The sequence below is a fragment of the Lagopus leucura genome, unplaced genomic scaffold, assembly GCF_019238085.1.
Source record: "Lagopus leucura isolate 7727_CA_CO unplaced genomic scaffold, USGS_WTPT01 205-1_obj-0_obj, whole genome shotgun sequence".
Taxonomy (NCBI): Eukaryota; Metazoa; Chordata; class Aves; order Galliformes; family Phasianidae; genus Lagopus; species Lagopus leucura.
In genome coordinates this window covers 187-14,624 of record NW_024968943.1, presented here as the reverse complement: position 1 = coordinate 14,624, position 14,438 = coordinate 187, and the positions used below count along the sequence as shown (strand labels likewise).

General features: G+C 48.7%; 1 protein-coding gene across 1 annotated transcript in view; it reads left to right on the top strand.

The window, feature by feature from the left end:
* Positions 1-14,227, top strand: part of ASH1L (ASH1 like histone lysine methyltransferase) — a 38,660-nt gene extending 24,433 nt beyond the window's left edge. Inside the window, exons 8-28 of the mRNA XM_042894820.1 lie at positions 1,820-1,893; positions 2,896-2,941; positions 3,127-3,235; positions 3,328-3,534; positions 4,499-4,645; positions 5,261-5,369; positions 5,555-5,716; positions 5,887-5,981; positions 6,379-6,536; positions 7,407-7,559; positions 8,000-8,054; positions 8,153-8,285; positions 8,752-9,000; positions 9,400-9,486; positions 9,690-9,780; positions 10,583-10,721; positions 11,278-11,450; positions 11,853-12,019; positions 12,407-12,447; positions 12,828-13,129; positions 13,879-14,227. Of these exons, the coding sequence (XP_042750754.1) occupies positions 1,820-1,893; positions 2,896-2,941; positions 3,127-3,235; positions 3,328-3,534; positions 4,499-4,645; positions 5,261-5,369; positions 5,555-5,716; positions 5,887-5,981; positions 6,379-6,536; positions 7,407-7,559; positions 8,000-8,054; positions 8,153-8,285; positions 8,752-9,000; positions 9,400-9,486; positions 9,690-9,780; positions 10,583-10,721; positions 11,278-11,450; positions 11,853-12,019; positions 12,407-12,447; positions 12,828-13,129; positions 13,879-13,970 (2,789 nt within the window). The 3' untranslated portion in view covers positions 13,971-14,227. The remainder of the gene's footprint in view (positions 1-1,819; positions 1,894-2,895; positions 2,942-3,126; positions 3,236-3,327; positions 3,535-4,498; positions 4,646-5,260; positions 5,370-5,554; positions 5,717-5,886; positions 5,982-6,378; positions 6,537-7,406; positions 7,560-7,999; positions 8,055-8,152; positions 8,286-8,751; positions 9,001-9,399; positions 9,487-9,689; positions 9,781-10,582; positions 10,722-11,277; positions 11,451-11,852; positions 12,020-12,406; positions 12,448-12,827; positions 13,130-13,878) is intronic.
* Positions 14,228-14,438: the final 211 nt, after the last annotated feature.

Below are 14,438 nucleotides of genomic sequence, written 5' to 3'. Positions count from 1 at the left end.
CATATCCAACCTCAACCTCCCCTGTCTTACTTTACACCCATTCCCCCTTGTCCCATCCCCATCCACCCTCATAAACAGTCCAATTAGTCCAATTTCTTAAATCTCAAATGCTAAGCAAGCAGTAATAAATCCCCCTTTGTGTCCATGCACTTAATGATGTCTATCTTCAAATAAGAAAAAATGAGAGAAGAATGATAAACATAAATAAAAATGAACAGCGTGTGAATCAGTAAAGCCTTTCAGAAACAGGTTCCAGAGCTGAAGGTGTTAATTGGGATCCTCAAGAACATGACCTTCCTCAGTTCTTTCTTCAATTAGGTCACCTAACTCTGTTGCAGGACTGAACCATCCGTCAGGATGCTCAGGTTTGGTTTGCAGCAATCCCGCTCCCTTTTCACAGGGCCTTGACCTCAAGTTTGTTTGTGCTAGCAGACACAAACGAGCTTCTGCCATAAAGATAAGCCTGCTTTAATTGCTCCGTGTTGGGCAGCTGGAGGGTAGCTGCCTGCAGAGCAGGGTTACAGGTTTAGGGCTGTGCCAGATAGCCGTGCTGGTGGCTGCTTGGGGAGGGCAGGAGGGAGCATCTCACTCTGCAGGCGCTCTGCCAGGGCACTTGAAAGAACCTTTTGTTTGGCTCGGTGAGGTCATAGAAGTGAAAGCAAATTCCCAGCAGATTTAGCTCTTTCCTGGAACCTGTTAGGGATGAATAAAGCTTTGAAAATAAGTCATTGAGGAGCGCATTGTAGGGAAAACATCACCATTTCTGTTTTCCAGTGGGGAGGGGTGCGAATCGAAGCCAGGGATTACTGAGAAAACCTGGGAAAATCAGAGGAGGAGCTGTCACCTCATCTCCAGTCCTTCCTCTCACTGCTGCGCTGTGACAGCAGTGCTCCAACTAAATGATAAGGGAACGTTTTAATCTTAGCCAGAAGTCACCCAGCACTTGGTGTCAAGCCTCAGGCCTTACATAAATGAAGCATTTAACGAGTCAGTTTCCTTCTTTTGCAGAGAGATTGGGGTGACAGAGAGTTTTAAAATAAATCAAGGTTTGCAGTGACAGCAGTAACTCCTGTCTAAAAAGAGTTCCAGTCATTGCTGAAAATGCAGAGCCTCTTGAAGTCGTTCTGAAGCAGTCAGGAATGTCCTTGTCAAGTCTGAATTCGTTCATTTGGTGAAGGCTGTACCGACAGCCTTGGAAACTGTTTCCAAGACTGATTTGGTTTCTCTGAGCACAATATTGTGATTTACCACCTCGTGTGAATCACGCATACAGAATTCTTGCATGCATATTTGGTGTCTGTGCTAAATCATCTTGCTTGTGTACACAGAGTCGTGGGGAAGGCGTTTCCTTTGGTGGGGATTTCTGCTCACTGGTAACTGCTGTGCAGCAGGGCACAGAGCTCTTGGGCTCTGTCCTGGAACTCACATTCAGGGTCTCCTGGATGAGCACCTGAAAGGTTCCCAGCACAGCTCTTAAGAGCTTAATTGTAATTGGTAGAGTTTAAGGACACCCTTAATGATCAGTGATGGAGCAGAGTGCAGCTCCTTTGTACACCTAACCCAGCAAGCCTGCCTGCTGTCTGTAACACTTCAGACCTCGCTGAAAACAGAGCAGAAGGCAAAGGATCACAAGATGGTGGGCTCCTTCCTGTGCTCGTCACTGACACATAAAACCTTCTCGGAAGAGTCTGCTGTTCTGCTGCCTTGCAGACACTGAGAGGCCCTATCAGAATGTTGGCCGTGTGCCTGGGAGCAATCCTGGTGCCCTGGGGGATCTGTGCATATGAGTGCCTACAACTTATAAACCTTTTTGTTTCAGGAAAGTATCTCAGACAAAAGAGAATTGACTTCCAGCTGCCTTACGACATCCTCTGGCAGTGGAAACACAATCAGGTACAAGATAAAAAGTTACTGCTTGCCAAGATTATGGTTGGAAAGAAAATAGCAGGATTTCGGCATGAAAGCCGTGTTTATATATCCTGTGTGTTGCTGGATATTCTTATTGCTGCCACTGGGTGACGAAGAAAGGATTTATTTACGTCTTTCATGTGAATAGTTTCCATTATTCCATCTCTTGCAAAACAGCAACCCTATAGGTTTCTGCCAGAGAAGTCACTAATTGTGCTGCAGGCTTTTATTTTGGTAGCATGCCTGCTTTCTGCACTGATCTTGTTTTAGACATGCCTCGGGAGAATTCAGATGTACTGCCAACAGCACGGAGAAATTTCGGGCCTTCTTTTTCTTGGAGGGCTCCCAGCAGAGTGGAATTTATTTTTCACTTTGCAAGCTGAAATTTTCGTACTGAGGAAAGAAGAGAAAGTGTTGAACGCTCGCAATTCTTTTTCAAGCCCTTTAAATATGGGCAAACCTAAAAATAGGTTTGGGGTTGTTGGTTTTGGTTGTTTTTTTCCTTTCCCCCTGAGGAGTTTCCACCGGGTGGTTGAACACAGCGCCGAGGGCTGGGAGGCACAGCTGTCCCCAGCCGTGCTGAGGGCAGAGCTCTGAGACATGGGCCGTCAGGGAGCAAAGCACATCCCCAGATGGCTGCTGCTGCTTCAGTCCCCTTTAAAACACCTCACTGTGGTCTCAAAGTCCCGAGAGCTGTTGACATTCCAGCTGGGGACACTTTCCGGCCCTGTATTGAAAGCGAGGTGCATCTGCCCCTCTTATCAAATCGATACGACACAGGTAATAAATGCAATCTATTTCTTGGACATTTCCCATTGCTCCCTAAAGTATTGACAGCCACACAGCAGCCTCGTTTGTCCAAAACGTGTTAGTTTGTGCATGCAGCAGTGATGACCAAACCTTGACGCGCAGACGGGGCGTCGCGTCCCTGATGCTGTTGACTATCAGATGCAGTTATACAGTGTCTTGTTTTTCTCTCTTTTCTAGCTGTATAAGAAGCCAGATGTCCCACTTTACAAAAAAATCCGCTCCAGTAAGTAAAATCTCACTGTTACTAAAATGTGCGACTGGGATTCTGTCGTGCTCTGCATCCTAGCAGAGAAACTTCCTCCTTCTGTTCTCACTGTGTGCAACGGTACTGAGAGCTGTGTAGGTAAATGGTTGTTGGGTTTACCTGGAAGGAATCCCCACCTCCTTCTTTCTTCCCTGCCCCTCCAGACGTCTACGTGGATGTCAAACCTCTTTCTGGCTACGAAGCCACTACCTGCAACTGCAAGAAACCAGATGATGAGAATGGCAAGGGCTGCATGGAGGATTGCCTTAACAGGTCAGGAGTGGGCTGACCCGCTGTGCTGTGCATTGGTTCACGTAAGAAGTAAGCTGTTCACCTTCCTTACGCTTCTTCATTTTGGATTTTAGGATGATCTTTGCTGAGTGTTCACCAAACACCTGCCCTTGTGGCGAGCAGTGTTGTAACCAACGGATCCAGAGGCACGAATGGGTGCAGTGCTTGGAGAGGTTCCGGGCTGAGGAGAAGGGTTGGGGAATCCGCACCAAAGAGCCCCTGAAGGCAGGACAGTTCATCATCGAATACCTGGGAGAAGTTGTTAGTGAGCAAGAATTCAGGTAGAAAAATCTATTTGCTGCTTGTGTGGAAAGCTCAGTAGATGACTTTAGCATCCGTCGTCATTGTTGGGAAATCCTTTGACAGAAACGAATGGGAGAATGCAGAAGAGAAAATGCTTTTTGGGTCACTGGCACCAGAAGGAAGGCTTAGAATTGAGCTTTTCTGCTCAACCATCTTTTTCCCAGTCAGATAGAGAGGAGTGGCTGTTCTGTGGAGTGCAGCAGCTGCCCCGTCTGCTCTGTCAGTGTCAGTGCTGTGAATCTGATAGGAGTGCTGTGCAGGATCTGTGCAGAACAGAATCGCGGGGCCAGAATGGGGCAGGAGGAGAAAGCAGACATTGCAGAGCGGTGTGAAGGCAAAAGAGCAAGTGGGAGCATTAGTGACTAATTACAGAAAGCAATCACGGTCTCGTTAACTACGTAACATCGCAGGGTGGTTTACATTGGAGAGACATCCGTGCTGCTCAGCTCCATCAGGTGCAGGCAGGATCTCCTGGTGCAGAGATAACTGTTGGCACAGCTGAATCTTTGCCCACTGTTGCTCTCCTGCTCGGCTGCAATGCATGGATGTTGTGTCCCACTGCAGGCAGGGGAGGGGAGGAGCTGAGTGCTGTACACATGGCGACCTGTACGCACCAAGGAATGCATGCTTGCATTTTCTCTTCCATGCACAGCTTATCGACATGAAATGCATACACATCATCTGCAGAACCCGAAAGGGAGCATTCCAAAAGAGCAAATTGCTGAATTCTAATCCAGGCAGTGGCCTTGACTTATAGGAATAGGTGTTAGAATGGTTCTCCTCCATCTCTAGGTGTGATTTCTGTGTGTTACAGGGTTGCACGGCTGCTTTTCCTTCAGAACCCTCTCCGAATTCTTGAATATGCTGTCACTGTGTCCCTCCCTGTTTGCTTTGCAGCAGGAAGGAGAGGATCACAAATAACCTCCCTGTGTTGCTTCATAGGAACCGGATGATTGAGCAGTACCATAACCACAGTGACCATTACTGCCTGAATTTGGACAGTGGAATGGTGATAGACAGTTACCGTATGGGCAACGAGGCTCGATTTATCAACCACAGCTGTAATCCAAACTGTGAGATGCAGAAATGGTAAGAAAAATATTGTTCTGTTTACTGGGGGACTGGGATGCTGGTGGCTGAGGTGGAGATAACCAGGGAATCTGGTGTAAAAGGAGGGGAATGTGGTTCAACAGTGTAAAAATGTATTGTCATAGGTTGCAGAAGAGAAGCAGCTGTAGCACAGCAAGGAAGCTTTTGGTTCTCAGGTAACTGTAGTGGTTGAAAGCAGTAGTAATTGAGTTTAAAATACTAAAATCCAACACACACACACATGAAAAAGAGAGAACTGGAGAGACAGTGAATTTCAGAGCCTGTTGTGAAAGGAGATCCAGTGTTCAGTGAGGGCTGAAGGTGGTGAGGGCCTGAATCCTGGCAGCTGGTGAGAGGTGCTGCCCAGCAGCTGATGCGGTTTGTAGGTTCTCTGTTTGAAGCACGGCCTCCTGCTCTCGTAGCACAGCTCTCCTTTGCTTTTGGCTTTCCAAGTTTGCTGTCCAAGAGAGCAATGAGAGCAAAACAGATGGAGAACAAGCCAGCAGAGCATAGCAATAGCACTGCTTCCTGTCTCCAGCGCTTCCACCGTGTGGACAAAGGCCAATTTAGTTTTGATTATTAGGAATATTTCATTGTACGTCTTTTTCTCTGCAGGTCTGTTAATGGTGTTTACCGGATTGGGTTGTATGCACTTAAAGATATGCCTGCTGGTACTGAACTGACGTACGACTACAACTTCCACTCATTTAATGTTGAAAAGCAGGTAAGGAGCAGGGTGCAAAACCTTGAGAAAGCTCTCAGTGCCTGCAGAGTGAAGGTTAACAAAAACCCACGTTGCATTTGACAGAACAGGTTCTTTATAATGCCGAGAGAGGATCTGAGTGCTTTATTTCAATCACTCTTATTTTTTTTCTTTTATTTTTTTCCCCCTGTTTGTTTTTTCCAAAGCAACTCTGCAAGTGTGGGTTTGAGAAATGCAGAGGGATAATTGGGGGCAAAAGTCAGCGAGTGAACGGACTTCCAAACAAAAGCAGCCAACCTGTGAGCAGCCACAGGAGGACCGGGAGGTCGAAGGAGAAGAGGAAGTCCAAGCACAAACTGAAAAAGAGAGTAAGTAGAAAAGGCAGCGTCCTTCATGGGTGAAAGATGACAAGAAAGCAGTCTGTAGCATCACAACGAAAAGAGAAATGCTGCCTTTTCCACCCCAAGGACCTGCTTCCCCTGGTTTGTGCAGTTCTTGGCACGGTTTTTCCTGTCTATCAGAGTGATTTCTTTTCCAGAGGGGCCACATGGCGGAGGAGCCCAGCGAAAGTGTGAGCACACCCACCAGGCTGACACCACAGCTCCAGATGAAGCCCATGTCCAACAGAGAAAGGTGAGGAGAGCTTTTAATGGTGGTTTTTCTCCTCAGGAACTGAGGGGTGTGCAAATGTTGAACAGGTATTTTCTATATTTCCATTTCTGGAATGGATGCCCAGGGAGGTGGTGGAGGCACCGACCCTGGGGGTGTTGAAGGAAAGGTTGGATGTTGTGTTGAGGGACGTGGTTTAGTGGGAGCTATTGGGAATAGGTGAACGGTTGGACTGGGTGATCTTTTAGGTCTTATCCAACCTTGGTGATTCTATGATTCTATAGGATGGGGCACTGGGAAGTCAGGGTGGGATTCCTCACCACAGACGTGAGAACTTCACCTCTGCGTGTCTTTTTTCCCACGTGCTGGTGTTAATTACAGAGCAAGAGGGTGATTCTTGACTTTTTTTTGATGTATGTAGGAATTTTGTGTTAAAACACCACGTGTTTCTGGTACGAAACTGGGAAAAGATTCGACAGAAGCAGGAGGAAGTGAAGCAAGTCAGTGATAACATCCATACGGCGTCGCTGTACAGCCGCTGGAATGGAATCTGTCGGGATGACGGCAACATCAAATCTGGTAAGGGCAGCACAGAGCCCTCAGGATGCTGCTCCTCTCCTATGAGAACCCAAAAGAAGAGAGTTTGTACTCCTGCCCAGAATTCCTTCTGCTCTGTAAGCTCTGAGGAGCTGAGGAGTATTTGCAGTGGCTTTAATGACAGACTGCGTTTGCTCCAGCAACATCAAATACTTGGTAACCACCTGAACGTGGTGGCACTAGAAAGGCAAAAAAGAAATCAGGAATAACCTTAGGATGGAATCAGGCAGTCTCTGCCAGCCAGCCCACAGGCTCCTTTTCCAAAGCAATGTCTTATTGTTTGTGAGAAACCTTCAGTTCTGGTAGGAAGGACTTCAGGCAAGGCAGAAAAATAAGGATGCTGAGCACAGAAGGGTTCACTGTGCTCTTCCTGGAGCAGATCTCTGTTAAACAGTATGCAAGGAAAAGAGGATCTGGATGGGAGAAGATAAATGAGCAATCCCTTATTTAAACATGATGTAAATATTAGGAATGTGTGGTTTTGCTGTCCCAGATGCTGAGCTTAAAGACAAATAGAGCAGACACGAGCAGTTACTTACGCATCTTTAGTCAGTTCTCATGCAGAAGATGATGTTTCTAGGCCGTGTTTTGTCGTGGCACAATGACTGCAAGTAGCATGGAGTATGGAGCATGTAGCATGGATAGAGCACCAGCTCTATCATCTGCTATTTTTTTTTCCTGGAAGAGTTTGTTTTAATACCTAAAAGCTGATTGTGTCACCGTTCCTTATGCTCTCCTGACCAGTGCTCCCTGTCCTAGCTCTGGGTAATGACTTGCTGCGTTGGAAAAGAACACTGCGGTTCAGTCTTTAGTGGAATTCTTTAGCTGTTGCTCCTTTCTGCCCTCTTGCAGATGTTTTCATGACCCAGTTCTCAGCCCTTCAGACCGCCCGCTCGGTCCGGACGCGGCGTTTGGCTGCAGCTGAAGAGAACATCGAAGTGGCTCGTGCTGCCCGCCTGGCACAGATCTTCAAGGAGATCTGTGACAGCATCATCGCCTATAAAGGTGAAGGTGACACCATGTGTCTCCGTGGAGACTTTCTCAGCCTCTGGAGCAATGGATTCTCTGCATACAAAATAGTAGAAATATTAAAAAAAAAGCTTCTGTCAGGATTTTAAATAACCTTTTCCTTTTCTTCCCCTTCCTGCTACCAGAATTACCCTCAGCCATGTTCTCCACCACCACAACCTGCAGATCATGCTTTTACATGGCTTTTTTTTCAGTATTTCAGCAAAGTGGTGCCATTTAAACTGCAAGGAGCCCATCCTGCATTTCGATACACACAATCTGAGCAGAGCAGCCAACCTCTGGGCACCAACTTGGTTTCGGTTCCCTGATAGTGGAAGGGCCTTTTGATTTTATTAAACCTGAGCTGAATGTTGTTAGTTACTTTCCAAGTTTCACCCCAGGAATTGTTGCTAATAAACTGTGTGTTCCCATTGCAGATTCCTCCAGGCAGGCTCTTGCAGCTCCCCTCCTGAACCTGCCCCCAAAGAAGAAGTAAGTACTGCTGGAGTAACCCGGTGTTCCCTAATGGGTTTGCACACATTGCAGATGCTGATGAAAATGACCTCCTGCACACACCGTTCTCGTTTTAGGAATGCAGACTATTATGAGAAGATCTCTGACCCGCTGGACCTCGCCACCATTGAGAAACAGATCCTGACTGGCTATTACAAAACTGTGGAAGCTTTTGATGGGGACATGCTGAAGGTCTTTCGGAACGCAGAGGTGAGGCTCCCTCTGATCCTAAGGCTCTTGCACACAGTGAGGATACATCCTAGCTGAATGCTTTTCCTGACTTACAGTAATAAAAGATAAAGAAATGCTGTATAGAAAGAGAATTTCTGATCATCCTTTTCTGAAGATCAGACGTTGATAACAGTCCGGGTGCTTCAAGTTACTCAGTGCTTTTTGTTGCCATAGGTTGGAGAAGTAGAAGGCAAAAAACGTGCATGGGTAGCTAACCTAAAGAAGCTGCAGTGCTTCTGGGCAGAGCTGAGCTGTTCCTTAGTGCCATACATCAGATGGCTGGTCTTGCTGCTCAGGCCAAGCCCACGGTCGTGTTACCACACCAGTGGATGCATCTTTAAGAGCGCATTCAAACAAAGAGGAGGAACGCAATGAGGGAGCGGAACCTGAGAGGGAAAAGCAGCCACTGCAAAGCTTTTAACTCCTCCTTTTGCTCTTGATGCAGAAATATTACGGCAGGAAGTCTCCGACTGGTCGCGATGTTTGCAGGCTGCGGAAGGCGTATTACAACGCCCGCCACGAGGCCTCTGCCCAGATTGATGAGATTGTGGGAGAGACAGCAAGCGAGGCTGACAGCAGCGAGACTTCTGTCTGCGAGAAGGAGAATGGGCACGAGAAGGATGAGGACGTCATCCGCTGCATCTGTGGCCTTTACAAGGATGAAGGACTCATGATCCAGTGTGAGAAGTGCATGGTGAGGCCGGGGAACGCGGAATGGAGCCCCTTTGCTGTTCAGCACAACCAGTGGAACTCACACCTGCAGCTGATTGCCTAAATTACCTCCTCTGAGCTTCGTTTCCTCTCTCCAGGAGGGTTGAGAGATGCTGTTTTCAGAAAAGGGGGGGCTGTCACTTCTTGAAACTGCCACAAACTCCTGGCCTACACAGCCAGGATCGGAGCAGTTCAAGCTTCTGCACCAGCAGCTGCATCGAGATGGTGTCTGTGTCTCCCACCACGTGAAGCAGCTTGGAGAAAGTCTTTAGCTGCCTTTGGGAAGCTTCTTTTCATGCCTTCCTTAATATTTCTGAGAAAGTACGGTTTGTAAACGAGGTGTATCACAGGAATTTCTAATTGGGATGCTCTGCTTTCCTAGGTCTGGCAGCACTGTGACTGTATGGGTGTGAATTCTGACGTGGAGCACTACCTGTGTGAGCAGTGTGAGCCTCGATCCGTGAACAGGGTAAAAAGCAGCAATAAATTCATCACCACAGCTACAAGCTGAAGCAGTTAATTGATTTATATGTATTAACACTGCCACGGCCCGTGTGGGATTCTTCATAGCGTGGTTTTCTTGTCAGTTCTTCCCTATCCACATCTGTGTGTTTCCAGACGGGAATCCCTGCTTGTGGTGGCACTGAACATTTCTTTTCTTCTCTCCCCCAGGAGGTTCCTATGATTCCCCGGCCCCATTACACCCAACCTGGCTGTGTGTATTACATCTGCTTGTTGCGGGACGAGCTGCTGCTGCGCCAAGGTGTGTGTGGTTCCTCCAATGGCTGCCCTGATTTCCATCAGAGGGGGGTGCACAGATCTCTGGCATCACCTCCTTGCAAACGTTCGCCTCTGTAGAATTAGAAAGCTGCACTCTTTGCTCCTATGGGAGTGACACAAGTAAGGAACCTGAGTGCAGGCTACCAGCCTTGTGTTTGGCTCTCTGCTAGTAACGTTTCTGTGCAAAGGATGACCACCTTTCCTCCTTCCATTGCGTCTGCGTTGGGTTTGCATCACCCTTTGCAATCATAGAATCACAGACTGGCCTGGGTTGCAAAGGAGCACAGTGACCATCAGCTCCAACCCCCTGCTGTGTGCAGGGCCCCAACCAGCAGCCCAGGCTGCCCAGAGCCACATCCAGCCTGGCCTCCAATGCCTGCAGGGCTGGGGCATCCACAGCCTCCTTGGGCAACCTGTGCCAGCGCCTCACCGCCCTCTGGATGAAAAACTCCCTCCTACATCCAACCTCAACCTCCCCTGTCTCACTTTACACCCATTCCCCCTTGTCCCATCACCATCCACCCTCACAAACAGCCGTTCCCCTCCTGTTTATCCGCTCCCTTCAAGCACTGCAAGGCCACAATGCGGTCTCCCCCCAGCCTTCTCTTCTCCAAGCTAAACAAGCCCAGCTCCCTCAACCTTTCCTCATAGGAGAGCTGCTCCAGCCCTCTGAATTAGGTAGCTCTCCATTAGCTAGCTCTGTCACACTGGTTTTAATGAAGCCTTTTACTCTGCTGGACTGATGAGAAGTTCTTTACAGGTGTGTATTTTGTGCCCATTGCCAGGTGATTGCGTTTACCTGATGAGAGACAGCCGCAGAACTCCAGACGGACACCCGGTCCGGCAGTCCTACAGGCTGCTGTCCCACATCAACAGGGAGAAACTCGATATTTTCCGCATTGAAAAACTCTGGAAAAATGAGAAGTACGTTGAAGGCACCTTTTAAATGTGAGGCATCCCCACCTGTCAGAACACAGCCGTTCTGTGGAGGTCTTAGCTTAAAAACGCAGGACTGAGCGCGGTTAACTTGCCAAGGCTTGATGATTTCCTGCTTGTCTCTGCATGTACCCCACTACTGTGAAGTCAAAGCACGTCCAGTTGGAGGTGTGAACAGGGGATAAGAGACACAACTTGCTGTATTTCCCTCGCTGTTGGAATAGGCTGAGAATACGCAGTGACAGCTGAGTTGGCGCTGCTAATGAGCGCAGGCTTGCTAAGGCATTGTAACGTGACTGAATGCTTGTGCCCTATCGACAGCAGCACGGTGAATCTGCTGTGCTCACAGAGCTCACGGTGGGAGCACTTCCCCCTAGCAGGGGGGATAAAGTTATATTCATCCGAGCTCTCCTTTCATCGCAGCCGTTGCAAAAGAAAACAGAAAAATAAGAGGAGGGCGTGAAAGAAAGTTGTGTCCCAGGCTTATAGAAACAGTCTCTTTTTTTGTCTTTTGTTTCTCTCTTACCTCCACATCTCCGAGCAGAGAGGAACGGTTTGCCTTTGGTCATCATTATTTCCGTCCACATGAAACGCATCATTCCCCTTCTCGAAAGTTTTATCACAACGAGCTGTTCCGGGTGCCCTTGTATGAAATCATCCCCTTAGAGGCTGTGGTGGGAACGTGCTGCGTTCTTGACCTGTACACCTACTGCAAAGGTAAGGAAACAGGCTCAGAAATCACCTTTGGGTCGTGTGTTGAAATGGTTCCCGCTGCTCAAAGGCAGCAGGCAGCTTCCAGGTGCTGCCTGTGGCACCAGGGCTGTGATTTGCGCTGTGCAGGGGGTGAGGAGGCAGCAGCAGGGCGGTGCTGTGGTAAAGGTGGCAAAGTGAGAGCGGCGAAAGCGGTTTCTGTGAATTTGGGGAAACGTTTGATGTGGACGTACAGATTTTCTGCAGTGGAAATGTGTGCAGTGCGAAAGCGAAGCCAGGGGACAAGCAGTGCCTGCTGCTGCACTCACAGCCCCCAGCCCTGCTGCCCCAGCACTGCGTGTGGGTTTTGTGCCTCCACTTCAACCCGCTTCGTATTTTTCTCCTACGTTCTTTGCTTTGGAACTGCAGGGAGGCCGAAAGGGGTGAAGGAGCAGGATGTGTACATCTGTGATTACCGCCTGGATAAATCAGCTCATCTCTTCTACAAGATCCACCGCAATCGTTACCCCGTCTGCACCAAGCCCTACGCCTTCGACCACTTCCCCAAGAGACTCACTCCCAAGAGAGACTTCTCTGTAAGTGTTCTCACAGCTTCTTTACTTCTGTGCGTGTTTCTGAGAGGCCCCTGGCTGTGTTTGTGCACGAAGCACACAGCAAACCTTCAGGAACTGACACATAAGTACACAGACTGGATGGAAATTTGGCTGGAAACAAAGCACAGAAAGAGAAAATGACTCTATGCAGGGAATATGCAATTTGAAACTGAGCAGATGTTGAGTGAATGGCGATGGGGAGGTCTGAAGTTTGTGGTTTCTGACAGAAATTGAGATGGTAATTCCTTGCGACTGGGGAACGTCTGAAAGCTCACTTTTCAGCGGCGATTCTGCAGCGCTGAAGTGATGCCGTGTGTCTCAGAACCGCACAGCATTCAGTATTAACCGTAATCCCTGTTCTTGTTCCAGCCCCATTATGTACCAGACAACTACAAGAGGAACGGAGGCAGGTGAGTCCTGCAGGGCTGGAGGTGGGTGATCCTGGTTGTCGGGTGCCCCCCTGTTCTTCCTACCCATCTCCTGAGTGCAGTGGAAATAGTAAATAGAGGTTATGTCAGAACTAACAGGAAGGGAAAAGGGAATGAGGGAGAAGGGAGAGCAGCAGCCTCGGCGTTGTTCCTGGGTGCTGCACTTAAGGAGGAGCACGGGAGCCATTTTGCACGTTGTCAGAGCTGAGTGTGGGAGATGGCAGAGGCAGCACAGCAGTGCCAGCCTGCGTGCCTTGCTGCCAGAAGGGGGATCTGATCTCAGCACGTGGTGCTGTGAAAGCAGGCAGGGCTGCTGTGTTCCACTGGAGCCTGAAACAATTTAAATGCCGCTTTTCTTCCAGGTCATCCTGGAAATCGGATCGCGCGAAGCAACAGATCAAAGACTTGAACCAGGAGGAAGAGTCTCTTCCGCTCATGGAGGACGTGTTGGGAAACCAGGAGCAAGCTGGGAGCGAGGCTCCAAGCCTGGAGGAGCCGGAGAAAGAGGCAGTTCCTCATGAGAGCTCTGAGACAGAGAAAAAAGCAGAAGAAGGCGCTGCTGACACACGGCAGCCCTGCAGTCCGGAGGAGAGGCGGCACATCCAGAGAGAGAGACTCAACCAAATCCTCCTCAACCTCTTAGAGAAAATCCCAGGGAAAAACGGTGAGACCTTAAGCTGTGGTTACACAACGGCCTTTCTTATGGGTTTGGTGGTTTGTTCTTCTTCAGCTCGCTGCAGGCTGCACTGATAAAAGAAATGCCTTTGCCTGAATATTGCAAGCAGACACGAGTCGTATAATGGGTTTTGTTTGCATTGGTGTTTTCTTCTGCAAAAGGAGCATTTTCCAGTACCTAAATGAAATTAACAGACAGCTTTGGGTGATATTTTCAGCAACCACTGCGACTTTCTGAAGTCCTTCCTTCCGTCACTCCTTGTTTACAGCACGGAAGCGAAACAGACACAACGAAAGTGACTTTGGAAAGTGATTGTTGACTTGTAGTGCGGGTCCTTTTGGTGGGTTCTGAGTCACTTCTGAGCTGTGGCGGTTGCTGCGGTTAAGCAGGTCCCTGTTTTTAATTGCAGCGTCATTAGGAGCTGTGAGTGGAGATGCAGCAGCCTGTGTGTTGCTGCAGGTTGTCCTCATGTGTTGCCCATGGAGCTCGTGCTCTGCTTGCTGCCCTTCTGCAGACTGGTTTGTCGTGCTGCAGCACTCTTGGTGTGATCTAGAGAGGGCACTGATAACCTCAGACAAACCAGGCTGCTCTCCAGAGGACTCTTTACTGTCACTGTGAGTGAAGCCCTCCTTGAAAGAGCAACGCAGAGGAAATGGCAGAATATAATGCTCCTTTTGCAAAAGAAAACAGCAATTCTGGTGTCACCATCTTCACCCGCGGCCTCTGTTCTGTTGCAGCTATCGATGTCACGTATTTGCTGGAGGAAGGATCAGGAAGAAAACTGAGGAGACGCACTCTGAGCATCCCGGAGAGCAGCTTCAGGAAGTGATGTCGCACGAGGAAGCCGTGGTCTGGAGGCTGCTACAAGGTCTGCTGAGGACTTGAGGGCAGGAGCCCAACTTCTTGTGCACCAGCCAAGGAAAAGAGGGCAGCAGCAAACTGACAAACTGACAAACAGTTTAGCACTTAGATGTCTGGGTTGGCAGGTCGCCCTGCCCTGCTCTGCAGTGCTCTTATGGTGTGTGTGTTGTTGGGCGTGCCTTGTATTGATGTTAGGTACTGAGAAAAACCTCGTGGTTCTTTGTCCAGGATGGTCAAATTTAATTTATTTTTGCTTGAAATTCCCACTCAGCGGAAGGAAAAAAAAAAAAAAAGAGAAAGAAAAAAAGGATGGGGAGGTTAAGAAGGCTGAGGAGTGACACTGAGATACCCCCCATGTCACCCATTAACCCGTGATTGTATGAGATGCTGCCGGCCCCGCCGCTGCCCCTACGGTGAACGCAACCCAGATGGGAGG